The following is a 26,124-nucleotide window of genomic DNA, read 5'->3' on the forward strand; positions in this document are numbered from 1 at the left end:
TAGAATACAGTCACTTTCAGGAGTCTGGTTGACAACTGAACTAAAAGTGCGAAAAATAGGAATAGGGCCGGCATTTCAATGATATTTAAGGTGAAAATGTATCATTTGAAAAAAAGGAAGAAGGAAAAAATGACAAAAGGCAGAAACAGATAAGGGTATCTTTATTTTAACTGAAAATACTGATGCATATGCCAAGATAGAATTTGGAATATTGGCTACTACCAAGCTGAAGGACATCAAGCATACGATTCTTCTCTATCTAAAAGGGATTCATGGTTGAGTCTCACATTGCTACCTGTAATTACTAATTAGTAGGTGACCTTGGGACATACTGAAGTGAGAATCTAATCGCAGGCCACTGAGAACTGCCGATGCCGAACTGAAAGGCCACTGTCAATTTCTTACTCATCGTTGACCCAAGAAGAAAGTTTTAGATAGACCCTTCTCCTAGTTAAGGTGGCAAGAGACTAAACATAACATAATACTCCTGTCGGTACCCTGTAGCAGGGATCCCCACTCTTACAGCGGCAAGGAAGGACCCGCGTAGTTATCCGTAACTGCGTGGAAAGGACGGAGTAGCCAGGCCCCACAGGCCAGGCTCTTCCCTCACCAGGCCAACGGCCCCGGACCCGTTCCCCGCCTGGGGATGGGTCCGGAGACGCCACGTGCCTCTAAACAAGGGAAGATCCGAGCTGACAGCCGAGACCTCGGACCCCATAGGGGTCCGGGACCTCCTACGCCCGCCGGACCCCCCATTTACCGCGTAGGGGTCCGGAGCCGCCACGTGGCCCGGAGGCGCCGGCTCGAGCGCGAGCCTTCCGCTGGAAGACTCGCTCGCCCACTGCATTTAATGCTGATGGACAAGGCGTGCTCTGCCGCCGCGGAACACGAGACAGCTTTTGCCAGGCCCCGCTGTCCGCCGCGTATTACCAAGGTGCACAGTACAGCCGCCTGCGCCGCACCCGCGCAGAGCCATCTGCCGCACTAAATGGATACGACGGCACGGCACTTTTTCATCATGCCGCCTACGCCGCAAGCTACACCGCCCGCCTAAGCAACGTGGCGGGCGGCGCCACTAGCTGCATCTGGCGCCGACCCGACAAGACAGCGCTAGGACATGGTGGATGAGGAACTCCAGGAGCAGGCAAAGGAATCCAGAGGAGAGATCTCCTTTGCCTGTGACGCTATAATATATGAACAGTACGTTATTTTATACTATGACGTTGGACCCACCTGTCGGGGACCCAACAGCTGTGTACGCGCCCCCTTGAGATATAAAAGGGAGACGCTCGCTGTGCACAAGATCATCTCCAGACAGACTCAAGCTCTCCCAACCTTCTCACTCTCGTGGGAAGGCAATACAACACACAGTGGACGTAGGGTATTACGCTCCGGCGGCCCGAACCACTCTAAATCCTGCTGTGTTCATCGTGTTCTTGAGTGAGATCAATCTAGACTAGCTAACCCCCGAGTACACACCCTCTGGGCTTAGGCGGGTGCCTTCCGCCACCCGGCTGTGGTTTGCAGCACCACGACATTTGGCGCGCCAGGTAGGGGCCATTTAGCTGGTCGCAGTTCATCTCTTCTTCGTCCCCATGGTTCGCGTGGACGACGTGGAGATGACGGAGGGTGTGGCGTCCTCCACGCCACATGCCTCTCGCGTTCCTGCTCCAGGGGCAACTGTGCCTGTGGAGCAGCCACCGTTGGCGGCGGCGCGCGCCGCTCGCCGGCAAGAGTCAGGGCGCCCATCAAGGACCCCCTCACAGGCTGCGAGCGGCGAAGCGCTGGCAGCGGCTAGGGAGTTGCTTCGCAACCCCCCGGCTGAGGCAGCCTCGCCAGACGCCCTGAAGCAGTGGCGGGACGACGTTGACCGTCTCCTCCACCTGGCTCAGGCCTCCCCCAGTTCTGTAAGGACTGGGCAACGACCTCCGCCCGGCAACGCGGTGGTACCTTACCACCAGCGTCAGGGCGGTGCGTCGGCGTCTGTGCGCTCCCCTACCGTGAGGGGGGCACGAACAAAAGACTTGCGGGCGGAGCTCAACCGCCGGCGCGCGGGAGAGGATGCCCGCATCTCCGTCGAGAGGGCGCGAGAGCGCCGTCTCAACATTGAGGGTCGCAACCTCAATGCTGATCTGGACGCGGTGGTACCCAGGCCTCCGGTGAACGCCCGGATACAGTCAGGCGCACCAGTGGCTGGGGTGGGCTATGCTGCACTTGCGGAGCACCTCCGCGCCGTGGCGTGACCACCCAAGTTCCGCCCCCACCTGCCGGAAAAGTACGACGGTACTACTAACCCGTCGGAATTCCTGCAGGTGTACGTTACCGCCATCACAGCGGCTGGTGGTAACGGCGCCGTCATGGCAAGCTATTTTCATGTAGCCTTGTCTGGGCCAGCCCGGACCTGGCTCATGAACCTCACACCTGGGACGATCCAGTCCTGGGAAGAGTTCTGTGCGAGGTTCACAGCGAACTTCGCCAGTGCATACCAGCAGCATGGTGTGGAGGCACACCTTCCCGCCGTGAGGCAAAAACCCGGGGAAACGCTCCGGGCCTTCATCTCGCGCTTCACCAAGGTACGGGGTACCATTCCTCGTATCTCAGATGCATCTATTATCACTGCTTTCCGCCAGGGGGTACGTGATGAGAAGATGCTCGAGAAGCTGGCGACGCACGAGGTGGAAAGCGTAACTACGCTTTTCTCCCTGGCAGACAAGTGTGCCAGGGCCGCCGAGGGCCGTGCATGGCACTCAGCCCCCCAAGACGGAGACACCAAGGCTGGTGGCTCCAGTGCTACCGCTCAGGGCGGTGGCAAGAAGAAGAACAATAAGAACCGGGGTCGCGGGGAGCCGCATTCTGGCGGACCAGTCGTTGCAGCAGCAGCGCCAGCGGCGGCGCCGGCTGCGACGGCAGCGGCTGGGGGCCAGAATGCACATGGCAAACGCCCTCATCCGCAAGGTGGAAGCGGAGGTCCATGCCCAGTGCATCCCACCGCTCGCCACAGCGCCGCTGACTGCCGCGAGATCCAGAAGCTCGCGAAGCGGGTCAGTGGGTGGCATGAGCAGTCCTCCAAGGACGGTTCACCCCCTCCTCGCCAGCGGGCCGGCAAGGAGAAGGCCTCTGACAGCGGGGCCGCGGCCGGGGAGAAGGAGCTGGGGTACCAATCCCCCGCTCGAGAGCTGAAGGGCGTCTATCACGACGACGGCTCCGATTCCGACAACGGCGATCACCGCAAGAAGCTGTACGTAATGTATGGCGGAAGCTGGGAGCTTGTCTCCCGGTGGGACGTGAAGACCCTTCGCCGGGAGGTCCTTTCAGTGAAGCCGGGGGTCCCGAAGGCGGCGCCGCACCAGAGGTGGATGAACACCACCATCTCTTTCGGGCCATCCGACTGCCCGAAGAATATGGCCGGAGCTGGTGTACTACCTCTAGTCACCGCTCCTGTCATATCCAACGTGAGGCTCTATCACGTGCTGATTGACGGTGGGGCTGGCCTCAACGTCATCAGCTATGCAGCGTTCAAGCAGCTGCTGATCCCGGAGTCCAAGCTGACTCCCTCTCGCCCATTCTCCGGAGTGGGCCCACACCCGGTGTTCCCTCTGGGGAGCATCACATTGCCGGTCACGTTCGGGACCGAGGAGAACTTCCGCACAGAGAGCGTTCTGTTCGATGTTGCGGAGGTGAACCTTCCGTTCAACGCCATCATTGGCCGACCGGCACTCTACCACTTCATGGCCATTGCTCATTACGGGTATTTGGTCTTGAAGATGCCTTCCCCTGCCGGAGTCCTCACCGTGCAGGGCGACCGCACCGCTGCCGTTGCTGCAGTTGAGAGACTGCATGCGCTGGCGGCAGAGGCCGCACGTTCCAAGGAGGATCCGTCCACCTCGCAACCCAAGGCGCCTGCAAAGGCTCCCAAGGTCCAACCGTCCGATCCGGACCATGTTCCCGTGAAGACGGTACAGATTGGAGCGGACTCCACCAGGACCACCCGCATCGCGGGGAACCTGGAGGAGAAATAGGAAGACGCGCTCATCGCTTTCCTCCGGGCAAATGTCGACGTGTTCGTCTGGGAACCGTCACAGATGCCCGGGATCCCCAGGGAAGTGATCGAGCACAATCTGAGGATCTACCCCGACGCCACGCCGGTGCGCCAAAAGCCTCGGAAGCAGTCTGTGGAGCGGCAGAACTTCATCCGCGAAGAAGTCCACAAGCTCCTACACGCCGGCTTCATCGAGGAGGTCCACCACCCCGAGTGGTTGGCCAATCCGGTCGTCGTCCCAAAGGCCAACGGGAAGCTTCGAATGTGCATCGACTACACCAGCCTCAACAAGGCATGTCCAAGAGACCCCTATCCTCTTCCGCGTATCGATCAGATCGTGGACTCTACCTCCGGGTGTGACCTTTTGTCTTTCCTAGATGCATACTCTGGTTTCCACCAGATTCAGATGTCTAGAGAGGATAGGAAGCATACTGCCTTTGTAACGGTAGATGGACTTTATTGCTACATTGTCATGCCATATGGTCTAAGGAATGCCTTACCCACGTTTGTACGAGCTATGAACAAAACCTTCTGTAATCTAATTAGAGATATTGTTGAGGTTTATGTCGATGACATTGTGGTCAAGACTAAGGTAGGGTCAACACTAGTGGAGGACCTGTCCCTCGTCTTCGACCGGCTCCGCACCACGCGCACAAAGCTGAACCCAGAGAAGTGCATCTTCGGCGTCTCAGCAGGAAAGCTGCTGGGTTTCCTGGTCTCACATCGAGGCATCGAGGCAAACCCAGCCAAGATCAAGGCGATCAAAGCAATGAGGCCTCCTGGCCGCATCAAGGACGTCCAGAAGCTTACTGGGTCTCTCGCTGCTCTTAGCCGCTTCATATCGAGGCTGGCCGAGAGGGCCCTTCCCTTCTTCAAGCTATTGAGGAGGTCCGGTCCATTTTCTTGGACCGAAGAGGCTGAACAGGCCTTCCAGGAGCTGAAGCAGCACCTCACCTCGCTGCCAATATTGGTGGCTCCAGAACCCGGTGAGCCGTTGTTTCTGTATCTTGCTGCGTCTGCGGAGGCAGTCAGCATGGTGCTGGTCGCCGAAAGGACGGAGCAAGCCCGCCAGGGGAACCCCAGGGTCCTCCCGGCCAAGGATGGTGAGCCGGACCCTGGACACGGGGGCCCGTCAGCCTCGCCCCAGCTTGAAGGTCCGGATCCCGCACAAGCGGGTCCGGAGGAGCCTGTCCCAGTGGGAACCCAGAACCGCTGGGGGGCCAGGGACCTGATGTGGTGGACAAGGGCGAGCCGGACCCGGTAACTAGGGTCCGGACCGTCCAAAAACCAGTCTACTATGTCAGCGAAGTCCTCCACGAGGCAAAGGATAGGTATTTTGAGACGCATAAGCTTATCTATGCAATACTTATTGCGTCCTGGAAACTGCGCCACTACTTTCAAGCACACCGAGTTGTTGTAGTGACCTCTTACCCGTTAAGAGCGATCCTGCACAACTCCAACGCCATAGGCAATATCGCCAAGTGGGCAGCAGAGCTGGCAGAGTTCCAACTGGACTTCCAGCCACGCCATGCGGTCAAGAGCCAGATCCTGGCTGATTTCATAGCAGAGTGGACTCCTTCCCCAAGCAACTCTGGGGGTCCGGTCGTCAACGCTGGACCCCCGGAGCCGGAAATCAGGACACCAGTTTTCACCGAGCCTCACTGGACACTCTTCTTTGACGGGTCCGCCTGCGATAAGTGGGCCAGAGCTGGTGTGGTCCTCATCGACCAAAACGGGGATCAGCTGAAGTACATGGTGCACCTTGAGTTTAAGGCCACCAACAACATGGCGGAGTACGAAGCTCTGATCTTTGGCCTGACGCAAGCCCTCTCATTGGGGGTCCGGCAACTTCTGGTGAAGGGGGACTCCCAGCTAATCATCAAGCAGGTCCGAGGGGATTGCAACTGCAACAATCCCCAGCTCGCGGAATACCTCATACATGTGAGGAAGCTCGAGAAGGACTTCGACGCCTTGGAACTGCAACACGTTCCCCGCGAGCACAACTCAGCAGCAGAAGATCTCTCTGCGAGAGCATCTACCTGGGCATCCGTGCCCGAGGGTGTCTTTGAAAGACGGCTGCTGAGACCTACCGCCCAGCTTGCCGAGCTGGGCGAAGGGGATCAAGCTAGCATCTCGAAGCCAGCGGTCCCGGCAGCATTCCACCTATGGCGCTCGGCCTGGGCTGTGTGCTCTGTTGAGGATCCTGGTGACCTCACAGAGCCACCCCCACCTACTCTGGGAGCTCCCGATGCATGGATCTCCGAGATCCGGGACTACCTGAAAGATAACATCCTCCCTGATGACGATATGTCTGCTGAGCGCATAGTCCGATTGGCAAAACGCTACGCGGTGGTAGAAGGGGATCTCTACCGCCGCGGCGCCAACGGTGTCCTCATGCGGTGCATTTCCCAGGGAGAGGGCCGCGAGTTGCTCGCGGAGATCCATGGAGGCGAGTGCGGAAGTCATTCCTCCTCTCGCACGCTTGTTGGCAAGGCTTTTCGGCATGGCTTCTATTGGCCAACAGCACTCCAGGATGCGGCTGAGCTGGTAAGGTCCTGCAAAGCATTCCAATTCCATGCAAAGCAAATACACACCCCGGCTCAAGCTCTGCAGATGATTCCGCCCTCATGGCCATTCGCTGTGTGGGGTGTGGATATCATGGGGCCGTTTCCCCGGGCTGTCGGCGGGTAACGGTTCCTCTATGTCGCCATCGACAAGTTCACCAAGTGGCCGGAGGTTACCCCTGTGGTGAATATCACTAAGAAATCAGCAGTCGCATTCCTCAGGTCCATTGTGTGCAGATTTGGCGTCCCAAACCGCATCATCGCGGACAACGTGACCCAATTCAAAAGCAGACTCTTCCAAGAGTACTGTGAGGACATCGGCATCCAGCTATGCTTTGCGTCCGTAGCACATCCCCGCAGCAATGGACAGGTTGAGAGAGCGAATGCAGAAATCCTCAGGGGATTCAAGACCCGCACCTACAACTGCTTGAAGAAACATGGTGCCAAATGGGTTGACGAGCTTCCGTGCGTACTATGGGGCAACCGGACCACACCCAGCCGAGCCACCGGGGAGACTCCGTTCTTCCTGGTCTACGGGGCTGAAGCATGCCTTCCCCCAGAAATTCACCTGGGCTCACCACGGGTCCAGGCCTTTGACGAATCCATGCAGGAGCAGCTGCGGTGCGACGACGTGGACTTCGTTGACGAGCGAAGGTGGCGAGCAGCAATCCGAAATGCACGCTACAACCAGGCGCTCCGGTGCTATCATCAACGGTTCGTGCACAGCAGGGAGCTCCGGGCTGGCGACCTCGTCCTCAGACGGATCCTGAGCCGAGCAGGGCTCCACAAACTTTCCCCCAGCTGGGAGGGGCCCTTCAGGGTTACAGAGGTATGCCGGCCCGGATGCGTTCTCCTCGCCACAGAAGATGGAGTGCCGCTGCCCAACCCATGGAATATAGAGCATCTGCGTAAGTTTTACACCTAGGCAGAACAGGGAAATAAACTTTTCCTTTGTAATTAAGATAGAGTTAGCGTGCGGCCCAGAGCGGTTGGGGGCCACCCTCGTAAACCCGACCTCTGGCATCCATCGCACCGTCGGCTAACGCGCGGCTCAGAACGGTAGAGGTCCGACCTCGTAAACCCGGCCTCTGGCATCCATCGCGCAAGCCATGTACATCGAGATTGCAAAGGAAAAATCTTTCTCCTAGTTCTGTCTTTGTGTCAAGTTAATCTTAGCGTTTCGTTTCTCCAAGTTTCTAACCCCCGCGGGGACCTCAACTCTTGTTGCTACAACTAAGATCTGCATTGAGCTGCTGGACTGCCGTACAGATCCGGACCCTCTTGCTGCTGGAGAAGGATTCGGGCCCCTAGGGACTTACTCTGGAGAGCGGGTGCTTGTTTCTTGGGGTGGTCCGGAGTCCTGTGTAGCCGCTTAGCTGGTTCCGTACCCAAAAGCCTACACACTCCACCACCCTGTAACGAGTACTCTAGTACCTGGAGCCGGGTAATTAGAGGCCCGGACCTCGTTCCAGTTCAAGAGTTGGTTTCCTAAGTCCAACACGACATGTCCAGTCTTATATCTCAAAGGATCGAGTACAACAAAGTGACCTTGCCCACTGATGCGAAAGGCCTGGGGCGATGAAGCCAGGTCCGGAAAGATCGTGATGTTTCCTGTAGTGGTCCGGAGCCCTGTGTAGCGCCTTAGCCTGGTCCTGTACCCTAAGCCTACGCACTCCACCACTCTGTAACAAGCACAGAGCTACCTGGACCTGCGCATCTAGAGCCCCGGACCTGGTACCAACCTGGGACTGGTCAGGGATGAGTCCCGCGGGCCTGCTACTAAGCTGTAAATTTGAAATGGTGCACATGTTAAGCCCTGACTGGTGGTAGCCAGCCTCAAACCATTGAGCCTACCTACCAGGGGGTCCTAGCATCCGCTTCAAAGCCTCCATGCAGATCAAGATCCAGTCTCGATGGTAGACAGACTCAAAACAACTGAGTCTATCTCCCAGGGGGCCGGGGCATCCGCTTTGTCCCAGACATCATGAATGGATTCTGCATGCGTCAAACAGCTAAGTTGCAGTATCATTGCTATGGTATAAGCGAATCTGATTCTTCTCTCTGTAGTCCTGTATACTACACAGGGAATAAGGCGCTTGCTCGTCTTGCAAGCTATGCAGCCCTATGCCCAAGGAGGTCCATAGTATCTTCTACGGCTCACGTGCCAGACAGGTCCAATCAACTGAACCTATCTGCCAGGGGGCCAGGGCGCCGGGGTGCTGTATACCGCAAATCAACAACAGACAAACAGCTAAGTTGAAGTTTCTTCTATTCCAAAAAATTTCAACTAGTACAATGTTTGTTGCATAGTGCAAAAAATACAAAGATACAATGCCCAGCTCAAGGGTCTGCAGGTTCCCGTTTGAAGTAGGCGGCAACGAAGTTGACGACCTCCCGCACGCTGTCCCGAGCGGCGGCCTCCGTCTTTGCTACAGGGCCATCGACCACGGGCGCCAGCGAGATGGTCGGGTCGTGGCTCCGGAGGCAGGTCAGGATGTGCTCCGCCACCATCCGGATCAGCTCGCGGCCCTTGGTTTCGAGCTGTCCAGCAAGGACCGGCCCCAGGCGCTGGAGCCTGTCCGCAGCAGAATTCACCACTGGGAGGGCGTCAGCTACTGAGGCTGGCAGCTCCGCCACTTGGATCGGGCTCAGTCCAAGTGGCACCAGTGCCAGGCTCGCTTCGGTCGCCCAGTCAGCAATCCGCTGGGCCTCCACGCGCTGGTCCTCCTGGTGCTTCCGGACCGCCTCCCGGACCGCCTCTTGCACCCAGGTGTCCAGAGCCTCCTTGGCCACCTCCACCTCGCGGGACCTCTCCTCGAGCCCGCGGGACCTCTCCTCGAGCTTGGCCTCCTTCCGCTCCGCCGACTCCTTCAGTTTCTTCAGCGAGTCTAGCTGGCGGCCAAGTTCCTTCTCTATGCCGGTGACGTGGGCCTCCCGTGCATAGAGGGACTTCCGGGCCTCCTCCAGCTCCGCCTCGGTATCAGTCAGCTTGCCTGCTCTATCCTGCAGTTGCTCGCGCAATCCCTGCAGAGTAGCAAAGAAGACGTCGAGCTCCTGCCTCCGGACCTCGAGGTCCTCGCTACGAGTCTCCAGCTCGGACTGCTGGGCCGCGAGGCGACCCTCGAGGTCGGACCGCTGAGCCGCGAAGCCAACGACCTCCAGGGTGAAATCCTGCTCCCGCTGCGCCAGGGATTTCTCTCGGTTCGACACTGTGAACTCCCGGTCAAACACCTTCCTAAGGTTGGCTCGGTAGGCCTCTTGGTCCGCCTTGAGCTTCGACCGAGTTTCTGCAGCGCGGGAGGCTTCAGCCTTCGTCTGCGCTTCCAGGCGGGTGTGCCAGTCGGAAAGGCGATGGCGCTCGCTCTCCAGAGCAGACCACTCCCGCCGGAAGGCCGCCTCGGCGGAGGAGGTTGCCTCCTCGATCGACCGCCGAACCTGAAACAACACCTGGGGGAGGGGAGTCGCATCCTCCTCTGGGAGTTGGAGCTGCAGGAGCTGCCTGCCAAAGACCACCTCCAACTCCTCCTCTGCAACAGGACCGGAGCTGGAGGTGGGCGCTTCCGCTGCAGCACTTGTCTTTGGCGCCTCCGCTGCCGCCGCTTCGGGTGCGCCTGTGCCCAGCTCCGGCGCCTCCGCTGCCGCCGCGTCGGGTGCGGCTGTGCCCAGCTCCGGCGCCTCCGCTGCCGACGCGTCGGGTGCGGCTGTGCCCAGCTCCGGCGCCTCCACTGCCGCCGTGTCGGGCGCGGCTGTGCCCAGCTCCGGCGCCTCCACTGCCGCCGTGTCGGGCGCGGCCGTGCCCAGCTCCGGCGCCTCCACCGCTGCCGCGTCAGGTGCGGCTGTGCCCAGCACCGGCGCCTCTGCCGCTGCGTCGGGAGCGGCTGCGCCCAGCACTGGCGCCTCCGCCGCCGCAGCGTCGGGGGCAGCAACAACCAGCACCGGCGCTTCTGCCGCCGCCGTGTCGGGCGCGGCTGCGTTCAGTGCCGACGCCTCCGCCGTCGCCGCGTCGGGCGCGGCTGCACCCAGCACCGGCGCCCCTGCCGCCGCAGCGTTGTGCGCTGCTGAGACTGAAGATGACACACCTGTCAGCATCACGTCACGCACCATTGGGCTGGCATAGGACGCTGTACCTGAGGGTCCCGCACCCGCTGTCGCCGTTGCTGCCGACACCGAGGCCGCGGCCGCCTGGGCACCAGCCGACGAGCCAGCGATGGTAGAAGAACTGCTGGGGCGAGGAGCCCTGGTAACAAAGCGGAGAAGCCTTCAGGAGAAAAGCAGAGCACCAGCACAAGGGAAGAGAGCAGGATAACACTAACCCAGAAGTACCGGGTACCCAGCGTCCTCGGAGCCCCGGCCTCTTCTCCTGCGGCTGCTGCTGTTGCTGCTGCTGCCCCTGCAGCTGTGATGCAGGCGCAACCCGGGCTTGCTCCTCCTGCTGCTGTCCCCGTGGCTGCGGCCCGGGCGCGACTCAGGGTTGCACCTGTTGCTGCTGTTGCCGCCCTCGCGCCTGCTGCCGCTGCTCTTGCGGCTGCTGCTGCTGCTGTTGCTGCCGGCGTGAGGAATTCCTCGGCGGCGATGGTGGTGGGGCAGTCGCCCCAGAGGACGCGTGGGGGCCGGCAGCCCGGGAGCTACCCTGGCCCGCGTCCTCAGAAGACCTCTGGCGCTTCGCGGCGGGCTCCGAGACCAGGGTCCCGTCGCCCCTGAGTAGCCTGCGCCGGCCTGCGTCTCCCGACGATGCACCGGAGCTGCTCTGTGCCCGGCTAGAACCGGCTGCGGCCGCGCTGCTAGCCGCGGCCTGCTTCCCCTTCGTGGTGGCGCCGGACCCCGCAGCGCTCAGCGTAGCTTGATCCCCGGACGCGCTAGGGATCCGGAGCCCACGGTTCGGGTCGCCTCCGATCTGGCGTGGGGCCAGTCCCCCGTCGTCCAAAGTTGGCAGGGTAGCCAGCACCGCCACCCTCGCGGGGTCCTCGCAGAGGGGGACTATGCCCTGCGGGAGGATCAGGTTCTCCGGGATGAAGGCGTCCCCCGTCACGTTCCGCACCAGGACCTCCAAGGCCTCCTAGGTCAGGTCGATCCCCTCTCCGCGGTGGGTCCTGCTACAGTCGTTGAGGCCAGTGAAGCTCCAAGCAGGGCGCGGCCGCTGCTTCAAGGGGGCGATCCGGCGCTTCACGAAGTCTCCGAGCACGTACCACGAGGTGAGGCCGCTCTCCGCCAGCGACCTGATCTTGTCCAGCACGGAGTCGAACTCCGGCTGCAGCGACGGCTTAGCCCTCCAGGATGCTTTGTCGGAGGCGGGCCCCTCGGTCGGCAGGGCGAGGCGCTCGTTGACTTCGGTGGTGGCGATCACCCAATCCCTGCGCCACTCCTCCCACCTTCCGCCAGCAAGGCCGGGAATGTAAGGAGTCGGCAGGTCGCTCCTTATCTGGAAGTAGTACCCCCCCACTTCGTCCTTGCTCCTTCCGGACCTCACCAGAATGAAGAAGTAGCGGAGGAGGATGACACAGGGGCGAACTCCCACGAACATCTCGCATAAATGCATGAAGATGGACGTCAGGAGGAGGGAGTGGGGCGTCAGATGCTGAAGTTGGAGGCCGAAGTCTTCCAGCAGCAGCAACAGGAACGAAGAAATCGGCAGTCCCACGCCGGCGGAGATGTGCGAGGTGAATAGCACAAACTCCCCGGCGCGGAGGTTGCCAAGGGGAACCGAGCCCGCTCGCACCCCCCAGCCGGTCTCTTGAGCACTCCACCCAAGCAGGCGGCGCACTGTGTTCAACTCTCCCTCGGTCTGGAAGCGGCGGGGATGGACAAGGGATGCCATCTCTTGGTGGAGTGAGGAGCAGCCTGTGTAGGGGAGAGAAGGGCAAGGAAAGCTAAAAGGCAAAGGGGCGCAAAGGTTGGGAGGAAGAAGACGAATGCGGGAAAGTAACCGCGGAATGCGGTACGCCCCATTATAAAGCCTGACTCAACCGGCGCGCCCCGGAACCGTCGCCGGAACTCAAGCGACGTCCGCGCCTGGCGTTAACCGCCCAGTCCATGACATGGGGGCCCAGGCCCACCTGGCGGGGCGAGCGGGTAACCAACAAGGGTGCGAAAAGACGGGATCTGAGCCGTCGCCCGCGCGCGCGAGAAGCGAGGCGAAAGCTGAGCAGACGTGCGCGTATTAAGCGCTGGCGTGGCCGAGCTTTTCGGGAACTGTGCCGGTGGTAAATGATCCGTTTACCCGGCCGCAACAATGCCGAGCGTCGCGCGCGTGACTAGGGGAACCACTGTGCGTGGGGCCCACAGTCAGTAAGCCGTTGCGATGTGATGAGGCAGCAAACAACCCGATGGATGGTCATAGCCGGTCAAGACCCCTGCAGTAAGAAGCTTCAACCTGTATGGAGACAAATCGCAAAAGTGGCCCCACCTGTGGGTTCGTACCTCCCCCAAGGTGGGCCCGGGGGCCACTATCGGTACCCTGTAGCAGGGATACCCACTCTTACTGCGGTAAGGAAGGACCCGCGTAGTTATCCGTAACTGCGTGGAAAGGACGGAGTAGCCAGGCCCCACAGGCCAGGCTCTTTCCTCACCAGGCCAACGGCCCCGGACCCGTTCCCCGCCTGGGGATGGGTCCGGAGACGCCACGTGCCTCTAAACAAGGGAAGATCCGAGCTGACAGCCGAGACCTCGGACCCCATAGGGGTCAGGGACCTCCTACGCCCGCCGGACCCCCCATTTACCGCGTAGGGGTCCGGAGCCGCCACGTGGCCCTGAGGCGCCGGCTCGAGCGCGAGCCTTCCGCTGGAAGACTCGCTCGCCCACTGCATTTAATGCTGATGGACAAGGCGTGCTCTGCCGCCGCGGAACACGAGACAGCTTTTGCTAGGCCCCGCTGTCCGTCGCGTATTACCAAGGTGCACAGTACAGCCGCCTGCGCCGCACCCGCGCAGAGCCATCTGCCGCACTAAATGGATACGACGGCACGGCACTTTTTCATCATGCCGCCTACGCCGCAAGCTACACCGCCCGCCTAAGCAAAGTGGCGGGCGGCGCCACTAGCTGCATCTGGCACCGACCCGACAAGACAGCGCTAGGACATGGTGGATGAGGAACTCCAGGAGCAGGCAAAGGAATCCAGAGGAGAGATCTCATTTGCCTGTGACGCTATAATATATGAACAGTACGTTATTTTATACTACGACGTTGGACCCACCTGTCGGGGACCCAACAGCTGTGTACGCGCCCCCTTGAGATATAAAAGGGAGGCGCTCGCTATGCACAAGATCATCTCCAGACAGACTCAAGCTCACGCAACATTCTCACTCTTGTGGGAAGGCAATACAACAAACAGTGGACGTAGGGTATTACGCTCCGGCGGCCCGAACCACTCTAAATCATGTTGTGTTCATCGTGTTCTTGAGTGAGATCAATCTACATTAGCTAACCCCTGAGTACACACCCTCTGAGTTTAGGCGGGTGCCTTCCGCCACCCGGCTGTGGTTTGCAGTACCACGACAACTCCAGACCACAGTATGATATAGCACAGGGCCAACCATAGATGGGGCAGGTTCATAGAATGCCGTGGCGCCGGAGCCAACCAAAGGCATCGGAATCGGCAACGGCTAAGTATCACCCGGCTACGAAAGAGACAAGGAACCGATTATATGTTGGAACTGCAAAATGATGCGCATAAAAGAAAGGAAGAAAGCCTCCAGTCCAGCGGTTAGAACTTTGTAACCTTCTGCATCGTTTGAACGAATCTCGATCGATCCCCTCGCAACTTGCTCGAAGCCTTGTACTTTTCTGGCGCCACGAGCATCGCTGGAGGCTGCAGCCGACGCGCACGCTGGTACCATACGGCGCGCTGGCACATGAGTATCCGACTGCCGCCGCAGTACCCGTGGATGGTTTTGGAGCACCAATCCAGTTGCAAGATGCAATAATCTTTCCAAATGTCTTGGCTCCGAGGCAAATTTTTAGTCCCTCCACAGCCCCGAGCCCATCGAAAGCATAATCTTTAGCAAGTTGCTCGCCAATCTGCAAGTTTGGTAGGACAATGCGGAGCAAAAATCCAAAATCGTCTCACCGGGACTCAATGAGACAAGGAGAAAATGGGGGGAAGGAAAGGAGGGTCGACATTTGCTACTTGCTACGAGCGCAAGAGCTGAACTCACTTGCTTGACTTACAATCTTTCGCCGACGGCGGGATGGAGTGCCGCGCGACCGAGCGAGCTCCGGCGGCCGGCGGCGGTCTCGGCGGCGGCCGGGACGCCGGGTGGATTCGTCCCAGCAAAAGATGGGCCGGGTTAGACAAACGGGATGTCCAACGCGGAAATGCACTATAACGCGGCCCATGATAATAAGGCTTAGCGTCCACTAAAAACAAGGCTTGGCGGGCCTACATGGGCTGACTCTTCTTCTCTCCGGGCCTAAAAGGAAAGACAATGAACGAACTAGGCCCAGGAACAAGTCAACAAACAAACAATCCATTTCGTTGCATTCTTCCTCTCTCAAAAAAAAAGTCGTTGCATTCGTTCCATTTTCATCTGCAATCCAATCTCAATACCATCTCCAGCTGACACAAAGAAAGTCGAGAAATACAATCGTTGCCATTGCCTACACGACAATAAGAAAAAGACCGGAACACGGTTTAGTAGATCATCGCGTGCCATCTGCAGCAGCGCCGTCGGCAGCCTCGGCGGCCTCTGCTGGCGGTGGTGACGCCAGCTCGTCCATGGACGTCGACGGCGCGGTTGGCGATCCGTCCTCCGGCTTCTTCCCCCTCGGCTTCCCCAGAGGCCCTGGAACGTCGGGGCAACTAGCCGATTCCCGCCGGCCGGTGGTCTCTGAAACCGCGCCAAAATCTGCCACAGTCGCCACACAAACTCGTTTCAGCGCATAGCAACAAGTCAAGAACAGAATCAGTGTGTAATCTTGGGAGAAGCACTGTGCTCCGATGTCTGCCGGTTGCCTGACCGCGGTCCGCGTCTGTCGTCTGGAACACCAACCACACGCCGACCAGTTGTACCCTTTGCAGAACCCAGGCATGAACGACACCAATCGAATGATTGACCATGTCTCCATCACAGGAAGCTTTAGGTTTGCCTTAGCTTGCCTGTGTGTGTTACCGCCTTACGAAGCAAGAACAAAGATGTTTTCGGGATAAAGTCTCTCCTATTGTTTCCATGAAGCAATGAACGGAATCGTGTTATTCAATGCCCATTTGTCTGCACGACCCACTGCCTACCAGCAGCAATTCAGAGATGCTTCTGGTAGTTCAGACTTCAGAAACCTGATGAAGCGTGCGTTTTTCTTACTAATTAGCATGTGCGCTGCGATTACAGATACGGGATCGACGAACCGACACAGAAACCGACAAACATGGCGATATGAGCAAATCGCAGCGCATCAAACATAGAATTACCAGCATCAAACAGCGCAATGCTTTCTGTACTGAAGAAAAAGAAAAATGCAGGACGGTTGATCACCGTACCTTGAGAGGCCCATGTAGCCCCTGTGGACGCAGCAAAGTTGCCCAAGGACGAGAAATTGGGGGATGCCATGATGTCGTTCATCTGTTAAATTAGGATACGCGAGATAACACAAAGGAAAAAGATGAACTAACTAGCAGACATTTGGATAAGTTGCAGCAACGATTGGGGAAAAAGATACAGGTGTGTTTACCCAGCTTGGAGAAGCATTCCCCGCCGCGCTATCCCAGCCGATGTGCGCGACGTGCTTCACGTCCGTCGGATAACCGATCTCCATCTCGTGCTCCTTCACCACTGCAAGAACGATGCAGCAAGCAGGCACTGAAGATACACGATGTGCAAGAGAACATGCGGCCGTCTGTCTGTCCTTGTTCACCGTACGTGGTCAATGTTCAGAATTCACATGTGAAAGAAGGATTCACTTACCGAAGATCCGGGAGATGACCTTGAGGCCCTTGAAGAACCCTTTCACCTTGTACGCCATTGGAGACGCTGCACGGCGTCCTTCTCGGAAACAATGAGGTAGGGGGGGAGACGAGCAGTAAGACGGGTTTCAAAGGCTTTTCCGCCCCCCTGACAAAGATGTAGTATCAACCTGGTTTTGTGATTGTGAAGAATGAAATGCTATCCCGTTCATAATGATGGATTGGCGGATATATTTTCTGCAAAAAGAACGTTGATCAACATCTCAGAGAGTTGTTGGCGATGTTGACATGTACTTCTCCATGGTTCAGTTGATTCGACTGAAATGTTTGGAGGGAACCACCTCGTGCAATTCTGGTCTTATATACAGTGATAGATTTGGAGTAGGCAACAATTTACAAAATTCAAAAGAAAAAAATAAAAAGAGCCTGTCAGACAACCTGAGGGCCACCCCAGCTAGGCAGGCCTGGCCAGGAACGATCCTCTACAGCCGCGGATGGAGGCATCAAGCACCACCAAATCCTAGCCGTTAATCACGCTCTGGCCCACAGGTCATGTGTCATCAACCAGGCTTGAGTGCTTGCCTCCTTATTAGTCAAGGATGAAGCGGTACGATCCTATAGAACAGATCCTGTTCAAGTAAGGTCGTGCTTCGTCCGCCGAGGCTCAGCATTATAAGCCGGTTGTGAGTCCTATGCGCTTTCAAGGTGGGAGTATGTTTGCTAACCGTTTCGCCTGGGCTCAGCATTTCAGCTCACGGTACTAGCTCATAGCTCATGGGCTTTTGGTTGAGGGAAAGTTCGGCTTCATCTTACGGGGCCGCCCACAGGGGTTTTCTTCTGTAACAGGCCTAGGCCTTTGAAGGTGATTCCACCCATCAGCAGAACCAGGTATAAAAGACTCATAAGCGACTCCCCTTCCCTACAGTAAAAAGGGCGACAGGAAGGCGATCCGGTGTTCGGCGTCGATTCTGGCGCCGCCTCCTCGCCCCCGGTGGCCGGTCCGGTCCCGGAGGTGGAGAGGAGACGCGGAATCGATGGCCGATGTATATTACCTATCATATTAGCTTAGGTGTGCGTAGGTTAGGGTTGTATCTATACTCATCGGTGAGGTCATCAATGGGGATTCCAGCTCCGTATCAATCTTCCGCGGTGGCTGTGTTGGCTTCAGCTTGGTTCCCGATGGTGGCGAACCCCGGCGCAATTCCTATCGCGGCCAAGATTCGGTAAGTTTGTGGAGGGTTGGTGTTCTTCCCGGTGAGTAATTCGTCGGGAATATTTTGTCTCCTTTGTGGCTTTTCTGGTGGTCTCTGTGGCGGCGATGAACAAGGTCTGGTGGTGCTTGTTGACTATGTGGATCACCAACTCGGTGTTTTATGCGGGGGATTCGGCATTGATGTGGTTTTCTTCGCTGCTTCCTTATGCGTTGATTTTGGGTTCCTCTGTGAGCTTCTCTTCATCGATGGTGCCCACATCGTCAGCGGCGTCACGGATCTTGTAAGTGACGGCATGGCTGCTGGAGGTCGGGGGATTGTTCTGTCCCTCCGAAGTGGTTCAAATAGTCTTGTTATCGGCTGTGACTGCTTTGTGAGGTTTGTTCTCCACCTGCTCGTTTGTTCGAGCTGGTGTTCTTCAGTTCCCCTTGCGGGATTGCTGCTTGTCGACAGGGCAGTGCCGGTGAGGCGACCGGCGACTGAGCCTGGTGAATGGAAGGACTGTCCGGGACGTTCAACGGATAAATGGCATGCTTTTAGTATGCTACTGATGGGCTTTGAAGATCTTTTCGTCGATTTGGGTTCCGGCCTTGAGTTTCATTCTGGGTTCTTCTTCATTGCGAGAGATGGAGAAGGCTCGGCTTGCGGCAGCGACGGTCGGCGGTGGCGAGGATCGCTGGGTGCTCTTGCTTTGGATTTTTATGTAATTCTTTCTTTTGTCAGGGGTGCCTTGTTTAAGGGGATGGATGTAAAAATTCTATGATAATAAAATCCAACCCTTCCTCTAAAAAAAGCAGAACGAGGTGTGCACTTCAGATGACGGGATGCGCCTTTTGGATTCGACACAAGTAAAAACATACATTGAGCACAAAGCACAAGCACAACGAGTTTTTGCAGAGCACTGTATTTTCAGAAGTTTTTCCCTAGTTAATCGGCTTTGCTTGGAACCAAAAGAAAAGGGCAACGTTTGATCAGAATAGGTGCGAACGTTTCTGCATAAGTAGAGGCATGAATTCGCAGAGGTAACAACTGACAAGAAGCAACCAAAACTATAGCAAAAGTCTGCTTTATTAATCCCAAAAACGAACTCGAGATCTTAACATGATGAGATCTGCAATCCATACTACGGCGGCACACGATCTGACAACCAAACTAAAACGAGACACGAATTACCAAACAGAGCATCCGACGACGCCTAAACTGGAAATTAAACACGACCGAAACAGCTAGCAGACTCTGATCGAAACCGGAACAGGCGGCGGCTAGGCGCCGTGGATCTTGACGTTGGGCTTGCTGACCATGCCGGCCTTGACGAGGAATCCGGCGACGGCCTTGCGGTGGTCGCCCTGCAGCTGGATGACGCTGCCGAGCTCCTCGTCCTCCACCACGATGCCGCTGCAGCAGAGGTCCCGCTTGAGGTCCCGGAGGATCTTGGCGTAGTTGTAGGCCGCGCTGAGCCCCTGCACCGTGGTCAGGCTCTTCTTGCCGTTGCGCTGCTGCACGCGGAGGTGGACCGCGCCGTCCCTGGGCGCCGCCGGCGCGTCCTCCTCGTCGGCGCGCTCGGCGTCGGCGAAGGGGTCGAACGAGGACAGCGGCAGCTCGCCGAAGCCCGCCGCCGGGCCGAGCATGAACTGGTCCTCGGGCTCGGGCGTCGCCTTCTGGTCCTGCTGGCCGGCGGGCTTCTTGAGCAGGTACCTGTCCTTGGACGGCGCGCGGGCCTTGCCGGTGCTCTTCCCCTGCTTCTTGGCCGCCGCGGGCTTGGCCTTCACCTCATCCTCATCCTCGTCGGAGTAGCTCACCAATCCCCACCCCTCCAACGCGAGGGGGGCCTTGTCCTCGGACGGGGCCACGCCGCCGGTGGCCTCCAACTTGAACGACGACGACGGCTTTCTCCTGGGCTCCGGGGATTCTGGCGCTGGAGATCTTCTTGTTGGCTTTCGTTGATTGCATTGTGCTGCGGGGGCAAGCCGCGTCGTGGATTTATACGCGCGGGGGCCGCGGATCCTGGAAACGGAAGCGGAGTCCGCGTCGGGGACGAGGCGGTGCCGTGTGCCGGCTCGATCGCGGCCGTCCGATGCACGCGTCCGGCTGTGATTGCGCACAACAAAACTTGGCAGCCACGGTTTCTCGGTTACAGACTTACAATCCAAGTCGGGCATCAGGGGCAACGCTTTGGTCACGGGCAGGCCGACACAGCCCAGCCCGGTTAGGCACGGTAGTGTGAGGCCCGTTTGCTTACTTACCGGTCCGGGTCGGGTTGGGCAGGGCCGGGCCGGGTTGGGCAAGGGCGGGCCGGGTCCCGTAAAGTAATATGTGATTGAAATTATCTTGGACGCAAGCAGTTGTCACAAAAAAAAAGAAATTATTTTTTCTCAAATCTCAAAAAAGAAAAAAAAAACTCATGCCGTCCCCTTTGCACACAATTACATATAATACCATGGCTGCCATGTATTGTTACAGCAGCTCCTTATCTCATAGATAACAATACAGATTAGCAGCACGGCAGTCTACAGCAGCAGAAACACATGTTAGATGCAGATCAAACCCCTTCAGCTTTCGAGTAAAAAAAAAAATCAATCAGCTTTGCAGCTTTGGAATTCAGATGTCAGGCAGCCAATGGGACTGGCTGTAAGATAGAACAACTTGGAAGATAGAATGACTGCAACTTGTAAAATGTGGCTGCAGGGTATACATACATACAATACATAATATGGAAAATTCTCTTATATGGTTACATGGCTTGCGCATAACAAAATTGCCCGTAAGGCTAGCAGAGACAGGCTGAAAAGTGAGGGAGGGAAAAAAATTTCTAAGCTACGGCAGTGACATGAGCAGATATCAAGGCAATCCTCTTTGCAAAATGAAGATTACGCAAAACAAGGTGAAGAATGACAACACTTGATGTTACAGCAGCTGAGTAACTGAAGAGTAGACAGCAGACTATACCTCCATTCTGGAGAAACAAGTCTGGCAATGAAGTAACCCATCCTAATATTTTACAACCCATAAACAATTTTCCCTTTATTGTCTGAGGACCTTCAAATCAGTAGTTGTGTCTAGCACTACATTCCGAATTCATTTATTTTCATAGTCGACCTTTTGAATTCTGATAACACTCGCAATCTGCAAAATGGTGTATCTGCATTGCTGGTCGCTGATGGCATTGAAACTAACTTCTGTCTAATCTATACAGTTCCTGTATAACACCAAATAGACATCTAACTAGGCAATCAACTTCATAAGACCTGGTCTCATTGAATAGGTGGTGCTAAGCCGTGTGTCTTCATCATGCAATGGTATTTCGGGGGTACTCTTGCACCCACTTGCATGCAGAGTTCGATGACAGCAGGTGCATGGCCATAATAGTCCCTCCCACTGTCCACAAGAACTGGTGGGTCATGAGGCCGCCGATGCCACACAATCTTCTGAGGAACTAGGTCATCCACTCCGGCCTTCTTCCACTTGTGCATCCCTTTCCAGCCCTCAAACTTGAATACTCCACACATTCTGGCCTTGTGCCCTGATGGCCCGACATGGACTTCAGAGCAATGCTCGCAAACTTTGGATGGGTACACCAAAAGGAGTTTAGTGACACCTAATCTCAGGCTTTCCCATGCATCTAGTGTCCTCTGACCTATATATCTGAGTTGATCTGGCAAAATAGGAGCAGGTTGTTGGCTGTTGCCTCTGACTGTTGTAGATAGTTGTTCACTTCTGTATAAAATTTCATCAGGTATGTGTGCACCTGCCTGATGGCAGAGCTCGAGCAGAGCTGGGACACGGGCGAAGTCGAACCTCTGGTCATGCTTTATCTCATCCTGAAACATTTCATTCAGGTGGAAAGCCTGAACAGGGACAAGGATGTCATTCAAATTGCCTGGACGCCATTTATGTGGTCGATCCTTGATCATGCGCTTGAAACCATGGCATGTTTTCATCTCATGACCCATCGCTCCAATGTGAACTTCAGGACAAAACCTTCAGCATAAATAAACATAGAAGGTGTCAAAAAGATTCTTAAAATGCAGAAATTTTCAGGGCAGGAATCAATAAACTGAGATGAGGCAGATAAAACCTTGAGTACAAGTCAATACTGAAATAAGGCATAACCAACACTAACCTATGAATACAGTGGTATTTCCACTTAAGTTTCTTGTGCAATTTCTACAATTTTTCGGAGATAGCTTAATTTAAAGATGCTGTACTTCACCGAAAGCATTTTTAGCAAATCTATACTGCTGAAATTATTATCTTTCTGAGCTAAGACAAGAATATACTAATTGCACATTTCTTTCCCTTACTTGCATGATTGCACAGGAACGACACTGAGCAGTGTGGAGACGCCCTGAGTGACAATCTCCCTAGCCCTGACCACCTCCTCTGCAACCGGGATCATCCGCTTGATTGGGTACTCCTTTGACCGGCTCTTAATCCTCTTGATAATCATCGGCCGCAGCTGCTTCCAGTCCGCCCTCGAAGACGAGTAGCGCCTCTGGTTCAGAACCGACCCGCCCAGCTCCGAGCATATGTAGCTCCCGGCTCTTCGCCCCAGAGACGCCATTGCAGCACATGAACAGCAAGCCTACAAGTTCACAATTTGCATAAGCGGATGAAGCGAAGGCTGAAGGGTATCGGAATAAGATAGGGAAATCAAGAAAGCGACGCGATCGAAATTCTTTCCTTAAACGTCTGATTAGAGCTAAGAAACCCAACTGGATCAGAGCAACTTACAGGTCGGGAAGCTCGATCTGGCGACCCGCGCCCGTCCCCGAGCCCAGGCCGACGCCACTTGCGTGAATGCCACCTGAAGCCCGCGTCCCTTCAGGGGGCAGGACTTCGCTACCCGCGCCGCCTGCTCGCTGATACCGCCAAGAGGAGACGTTTCCGCGTCGGCGCCGGAGAGCAGCCGGGGATGTGCCGGCACCGGAACGCGGCGAGAGGCGGCGCTCGAGAGAGGGGGCAGCGCACGGCGAGCGGATGGGGGCAAGAGATGCTCGAGGGAGGAGGCGACGAGGCCGGGCGCGCAGAGATGGGAGCGGGGGGACACGGCCGCGCCGGTCGCTGCCGTGCGGTGGAGGGAGGAGGAGCGGGGGATGCGGCGTGGGCGGCGTTCTCGCCTGAGGGAGCCCCAATTGGGCTTGGCCAGATAGGGATTTGGATGGGCCATCAGCGAGTTGGGCTGCCGCCGCCCACATTTTTCATTTTTATATTTAAATAAAACAAAATTTCAAAAATATATGTCGAATAGAAAAAATTTCAAAAATAGATGGGGCGACAGGGTGCCTGTCGCCCATCCAGTTGGCGACATGACCTAAATGCTAAAAAAATTATATTTAGGTCCTGGCGCCCAGGGCGCATTAAACAGTGAAATTTTAAAATTGATATAAAATCATAGACAAATCAGAAAAATACAAACTCAACTGTTATGGATTCTATGAAACAAGATCTACAACTTTTGTTACATAAAATTTTCATTTGATCAATGTATCTTGCTCTATTTTAAATACCATTTTAATGCACTTTTATTTAAATCTTAAGATCCATCCTTTTGATGCATGTCATCTTTGGCCAGAGTGTTGCATATGGTGAGCATAGGCTTGTACAAAATTGGTAGGCCCAGAAAACATTTCTAGAATAAGTTTTTAAATTAGATCTTGCAATATGTCTAGTTTAAATAGGTTATTTATCCATTCTGCTATACTGAGTATTAGAAGCCATAACTTTTAAAGTACCATTATTTTATTTCCTAAGAGCTATAAAAAAAGTTTGGTAAATTTTAGATAAGCACAACTAGACCAAATGAATTATTTCAGATTTTTCTAGGTACAAGAACTATTTTTCTTGATTTAGATACATTGATCAAATGAAAATCTTTATGTAACAAAAGTTGTAGATCTTATTTCATAGAATACAGAACAGTTGAGTTTGTATTTTTTCCGATTTTTTTACGATTTTATATCGATTTTACAAGTTCACTGTTTAATGCGCCCGGGGCGTCAGGACCTAAATATAATTTTTTTTACATTTAGGTTCTGTCGCCAACTGGATGGGCGACAGGGGCTACAGGCACCCATTTTTGAAAATTTCCCTATTCGACATATATTTTTGAAATTTTGTTTTTTTTAATATAAAAATGAAAAAAAAGCTTGGTTTACTTGGGCCAGTTTCCCAGCTTCAGGTTTCCAGCCCAAACATGACGAGCTTCTCTGATGGTTCGATCGGGTATGGACGGCTGTGATCTGATCTGATGGTGTCTGTGGGAACCCGAGGCGGTAACCCCACCGGAAGGGCGGCTATATATTGCGATCCCCTCACTGGCTCTCTCCGTCGATCGCAATCGTCTTCTGATTTCGCAGACGAAATCCCCTTCTTCTGCAGCTAATCGCCTCGTCAAGGTAACTAATCTCCCATTGCAATTCGTCGCCGAATCGAGAGGGTTTGGGCGGGGGGTTTCGCGTCGCTCTCAAGGTTTCTCGCTATTGTTGGCCTCGTCCTTTCAGTCGAATTAACGCTTGCTTCGTCGGATTCGTGGTTAGCTCTACCTATCGCGTTAGGGTTTTTAAGGCTGTGGTGAATTTTTTTTTAGAATCTGTGGGCAAGGCTTAGGGTTTCAAGTTTCATCAGATCGCTCGTGGTTGCATAAAAAATCACTTGTGGTTTCAATCTTGGTCCCTTCCCGCTAATTGGGCGAATAATAATCTAGGGATATTGTGAGTAGTTACGACTGCGAATTGTGCGAATAATCTAGGTTTATTCTGAGCTCTACATTCTGATTTGTTGATCTTGTCAGTCACAAACTGGTGTATCAATCCGATAAGAACTGATTATTCGCAGTATCTTGATTCATTTGAAGTCTATTGATATAGGTGCTCCTTGACATATTAGTTCTTCAATTTTGTTTGTCTGCTGCTTGGTGATTTTGTGTTCGATGGTTATATCTTGTTGGCTATATGCTTTTGTGAACAGCTCCTAATATAAGGATTCAGGTTTTTATTTATTGTCTCTTCATATTGTATTATATGTGTAAAAATATCTTCATAATGTACTTGGACATGCTCGAGTTCTAAGTTTTGTCCTTACAATTTATGAATCTGTTGAAATGATGAAGTAAATTCTTCTGTTGTGATTCTATATTTCATTCATAGGCGAAGCTTGTGCTGTATCTATGTCCACCATATCTTGTTACTATTCTTATAGTTTGGGACAAGCTTATGCTTTGCCTACATACTATTGTACTCGTTTAGATTCAGATTTGAGCTTGTGATGTTAATCCTATTCTTTGTGCCTATTGCAGATGCAGATCTTTGTGAAGACCCTGACTGGAAAGACCATCACCTTGGAGGTTGAGTCCACGGACACAATCGACAATGTGAAGGCCAAGATCCAGGACAAGGAGGGCATCCCTCCAGACCAGCAGCGGCTCATCTTTGCTGGGAAGCAGCTTGAGGACGGCCGCACCCTTGCTGACTACAACATCCAAAAGGAGTCCACCCTCCACCTCGTCCTGCGCCTCCGCGGTGGCATGCAGATCTTTGTGAAGACACTCACTGGCAAGACCATCACCCTGGAGGTCGAGTCATCTGACACCATTGACAATGTTAAAGCCAAGATCCAGGATAAGGAGGGCATTCCCCCGGATCAGCAGCGCCTCATCTTTGCTGGCAAGCAGCTTGAGGACGGCCGTACCCTTGCTGATTACAACATCCAGAAGGAGTCCACCCTCCACCTTGTGTTGCGCCTGCGTGGTGGTCTGTGACCAAGTTCTGGTGCAGCATTAGCTCTGGTGTCATTGTGCCATGGTCAAATTGGAGTTTTAGATGAACAAATAAGTACTTTGGGTCTTCGTGATACACGCCAGTATGTACAAGGCCATGTGAGCCTTTTGGATTGTGATCACACTGTCTTTTAGACAAATATTATGTTACTCAATCTTAATATTCTCTGGTGATGCTATCTTTTTGTTTGTGTGTTCTTGATGCTTGATTGAGTGCTGATTTGGTTTTGATGTTTCGTTCATCTCATTTTCCTGGTACTTCTATCAATCTCAGCTGTTGATGTGCAAACGTGCAGTGATATTCCAGTGCGATTTTGATTTATTATGCTTCTCCGTTCTTATGGTTTGTTTCTCTTGCTATTTCTCCTGTCCATTTTGGCTCGGCTAGTTCACTTATATTTTCTTCAAAAGGCACATAATTCCTTTATGAGATTCCAAACAAAGTTGACTGGTGCTACCTGTCATTTCACATTTAGAAGTTCTGAAAGTTTCAGGAACGGTGTGCTTGGCAATGTGGTGAACTTTGCAGTGTCAACTGTCAAGTTGTCTTTTTGTGAGAACAGATTTTTATGGGATCACTTATTGATTTCTATGCTGCTTTTTTTTTGTTATTATAGACTGCACAATTGAAGATGGGATGTCTT

At 54.8% G+C, this 26,124-nt stretch overlaps 4 protein-coding genes and 1 non-coding gene across 7 annotated transcripts; 1 reads left to right on the plus strand and 4 right to left on the minus strand.

Annotated features, from left to right (window-relative positions):
- Positions 1 to 15,048: 15,048 nt before the first annotated feature.
- On the minus strand, positions 15,049 to 16,701 carry LOC120641860 (CRIB domain-containing protein RIC9-like). Its single transcript, XM_039918164.1, has 4 exons — positions 16,497 to 16,701; positions 16,264 to 16,364; positions 16,073 to 16,154; positions 15,049 to 15,443 (listed from the first exon to the last, which is right to left on the minus strand). Exons 1-4 carry the CDS (start codon positions 16,552 to 16,554, stop codon positions 15,238 to 15,240), a joined length of 447 nt encoding a protein of 148 aa, XP_039774098.1. The 5' UTR covers positions 16,555 to 16,701; the 3' UTR covers positions 15,049 to 15,237.
- Positions 16,702 to 16,918: 217 nt separating this feature from the next.
- Positions 16,919 to 17,142, minus strand: LOC120643248. Its single transcript, XR_005662933.1, has one exon. It is a non-coding gene; the product is annotated as a small nucleolar RNA U3 (small nucleolar RNA).
- A 1,614-nt stretch (positions 17,143 to 18,756) lies between these two features.
- Positions 18,757 to 19,865, minus strand: LOC120640347. The gene has a single exon (XM_039916183.1). It carries the CDS (start codon positions 19,863 to 19,865, stop codon positions 18,969 to 18,971), a length of 897 nt encoding a protein of 298 aa, XP_039772117.1. The 3' UTR covers positions 18,757 to 18,968.
- Positions 19,866 to 20,355: 490 nt separating this feature from the next.
- LOC120641862 (APO protein 4, mitochondrial-like) lies at positions 20,356 to 22,820 on the minus strand. Its single transcript, XM_039918165.1, has 3 exons — positions 22,438 to 22,820; positions 22,008 to 22,288; positions 20,356 to 21,684 (listed from the first exon to the last, which is right to left on the minus strand). Exons 2-3 carry the CDS (start codon positions 22,265 to 22,267, stop codon positions 20,958 to 20,960), a joined length of 987 nt encoding a protein of 328 aa, XP_039774099.1. The 5' UTR covers positions 22,268 to 22,288; positions 22,438 to 22,820; the 3' UTR covers positions 20,356 to 20,957.
- A 1,148-nt stretch (positions 22,821 to 23,968) lies between these two features.
- Positions 23,969 to 25,677, plus strand: LOC120641863 (polyubiquitin). 3 transcript variants are annotated; one of them, XM_039918166.1, is made up of 2 exons: positions 23,969 to 24,101; positions 25,001 to 25,677. In XM_039918166.1, the coding sequence occupies exon 2, from the start codon at positions 25,001 to 25,003 to the stop codon at positions 25,460 to 25,462; it is 462 nt and encodes a 153-aa protein (XP_039774100.1). In that variant the 5' UTR covers positions 23,969 to 24,101; the 3' UTR covers positions 25,463 to 25,677. The 3 variants fall into 3 exon arrangements, with proteins under 3 accessions (XP_039774100.1, XP_039774101.1, XP_039774102.1); XM_039918167.1 differs by having other exon boundaries at positions 24,036 to 24,174; XM_039918168.1 differs by lacking the exon at positions 23,969 to 24,101 and adding an exon at positions 24,213 to 24,237.
- Positions 25,678 to 26,124: the final 447 nt, after the last annotated feature.

Source organism: Panicum virgatum, chromosome 7K (assembly GCF_016808335.1).
Source record: "Panicum virgatum strain AP13 chromosome 7K, P.virgatum_v5, whole genome shotgun sequence".
NCBI lineage: Eukaryota > Viridiplantae > Streptophyta > Magnoliopsida > Poales > Poaceae > Panicum > Panicum virgatum.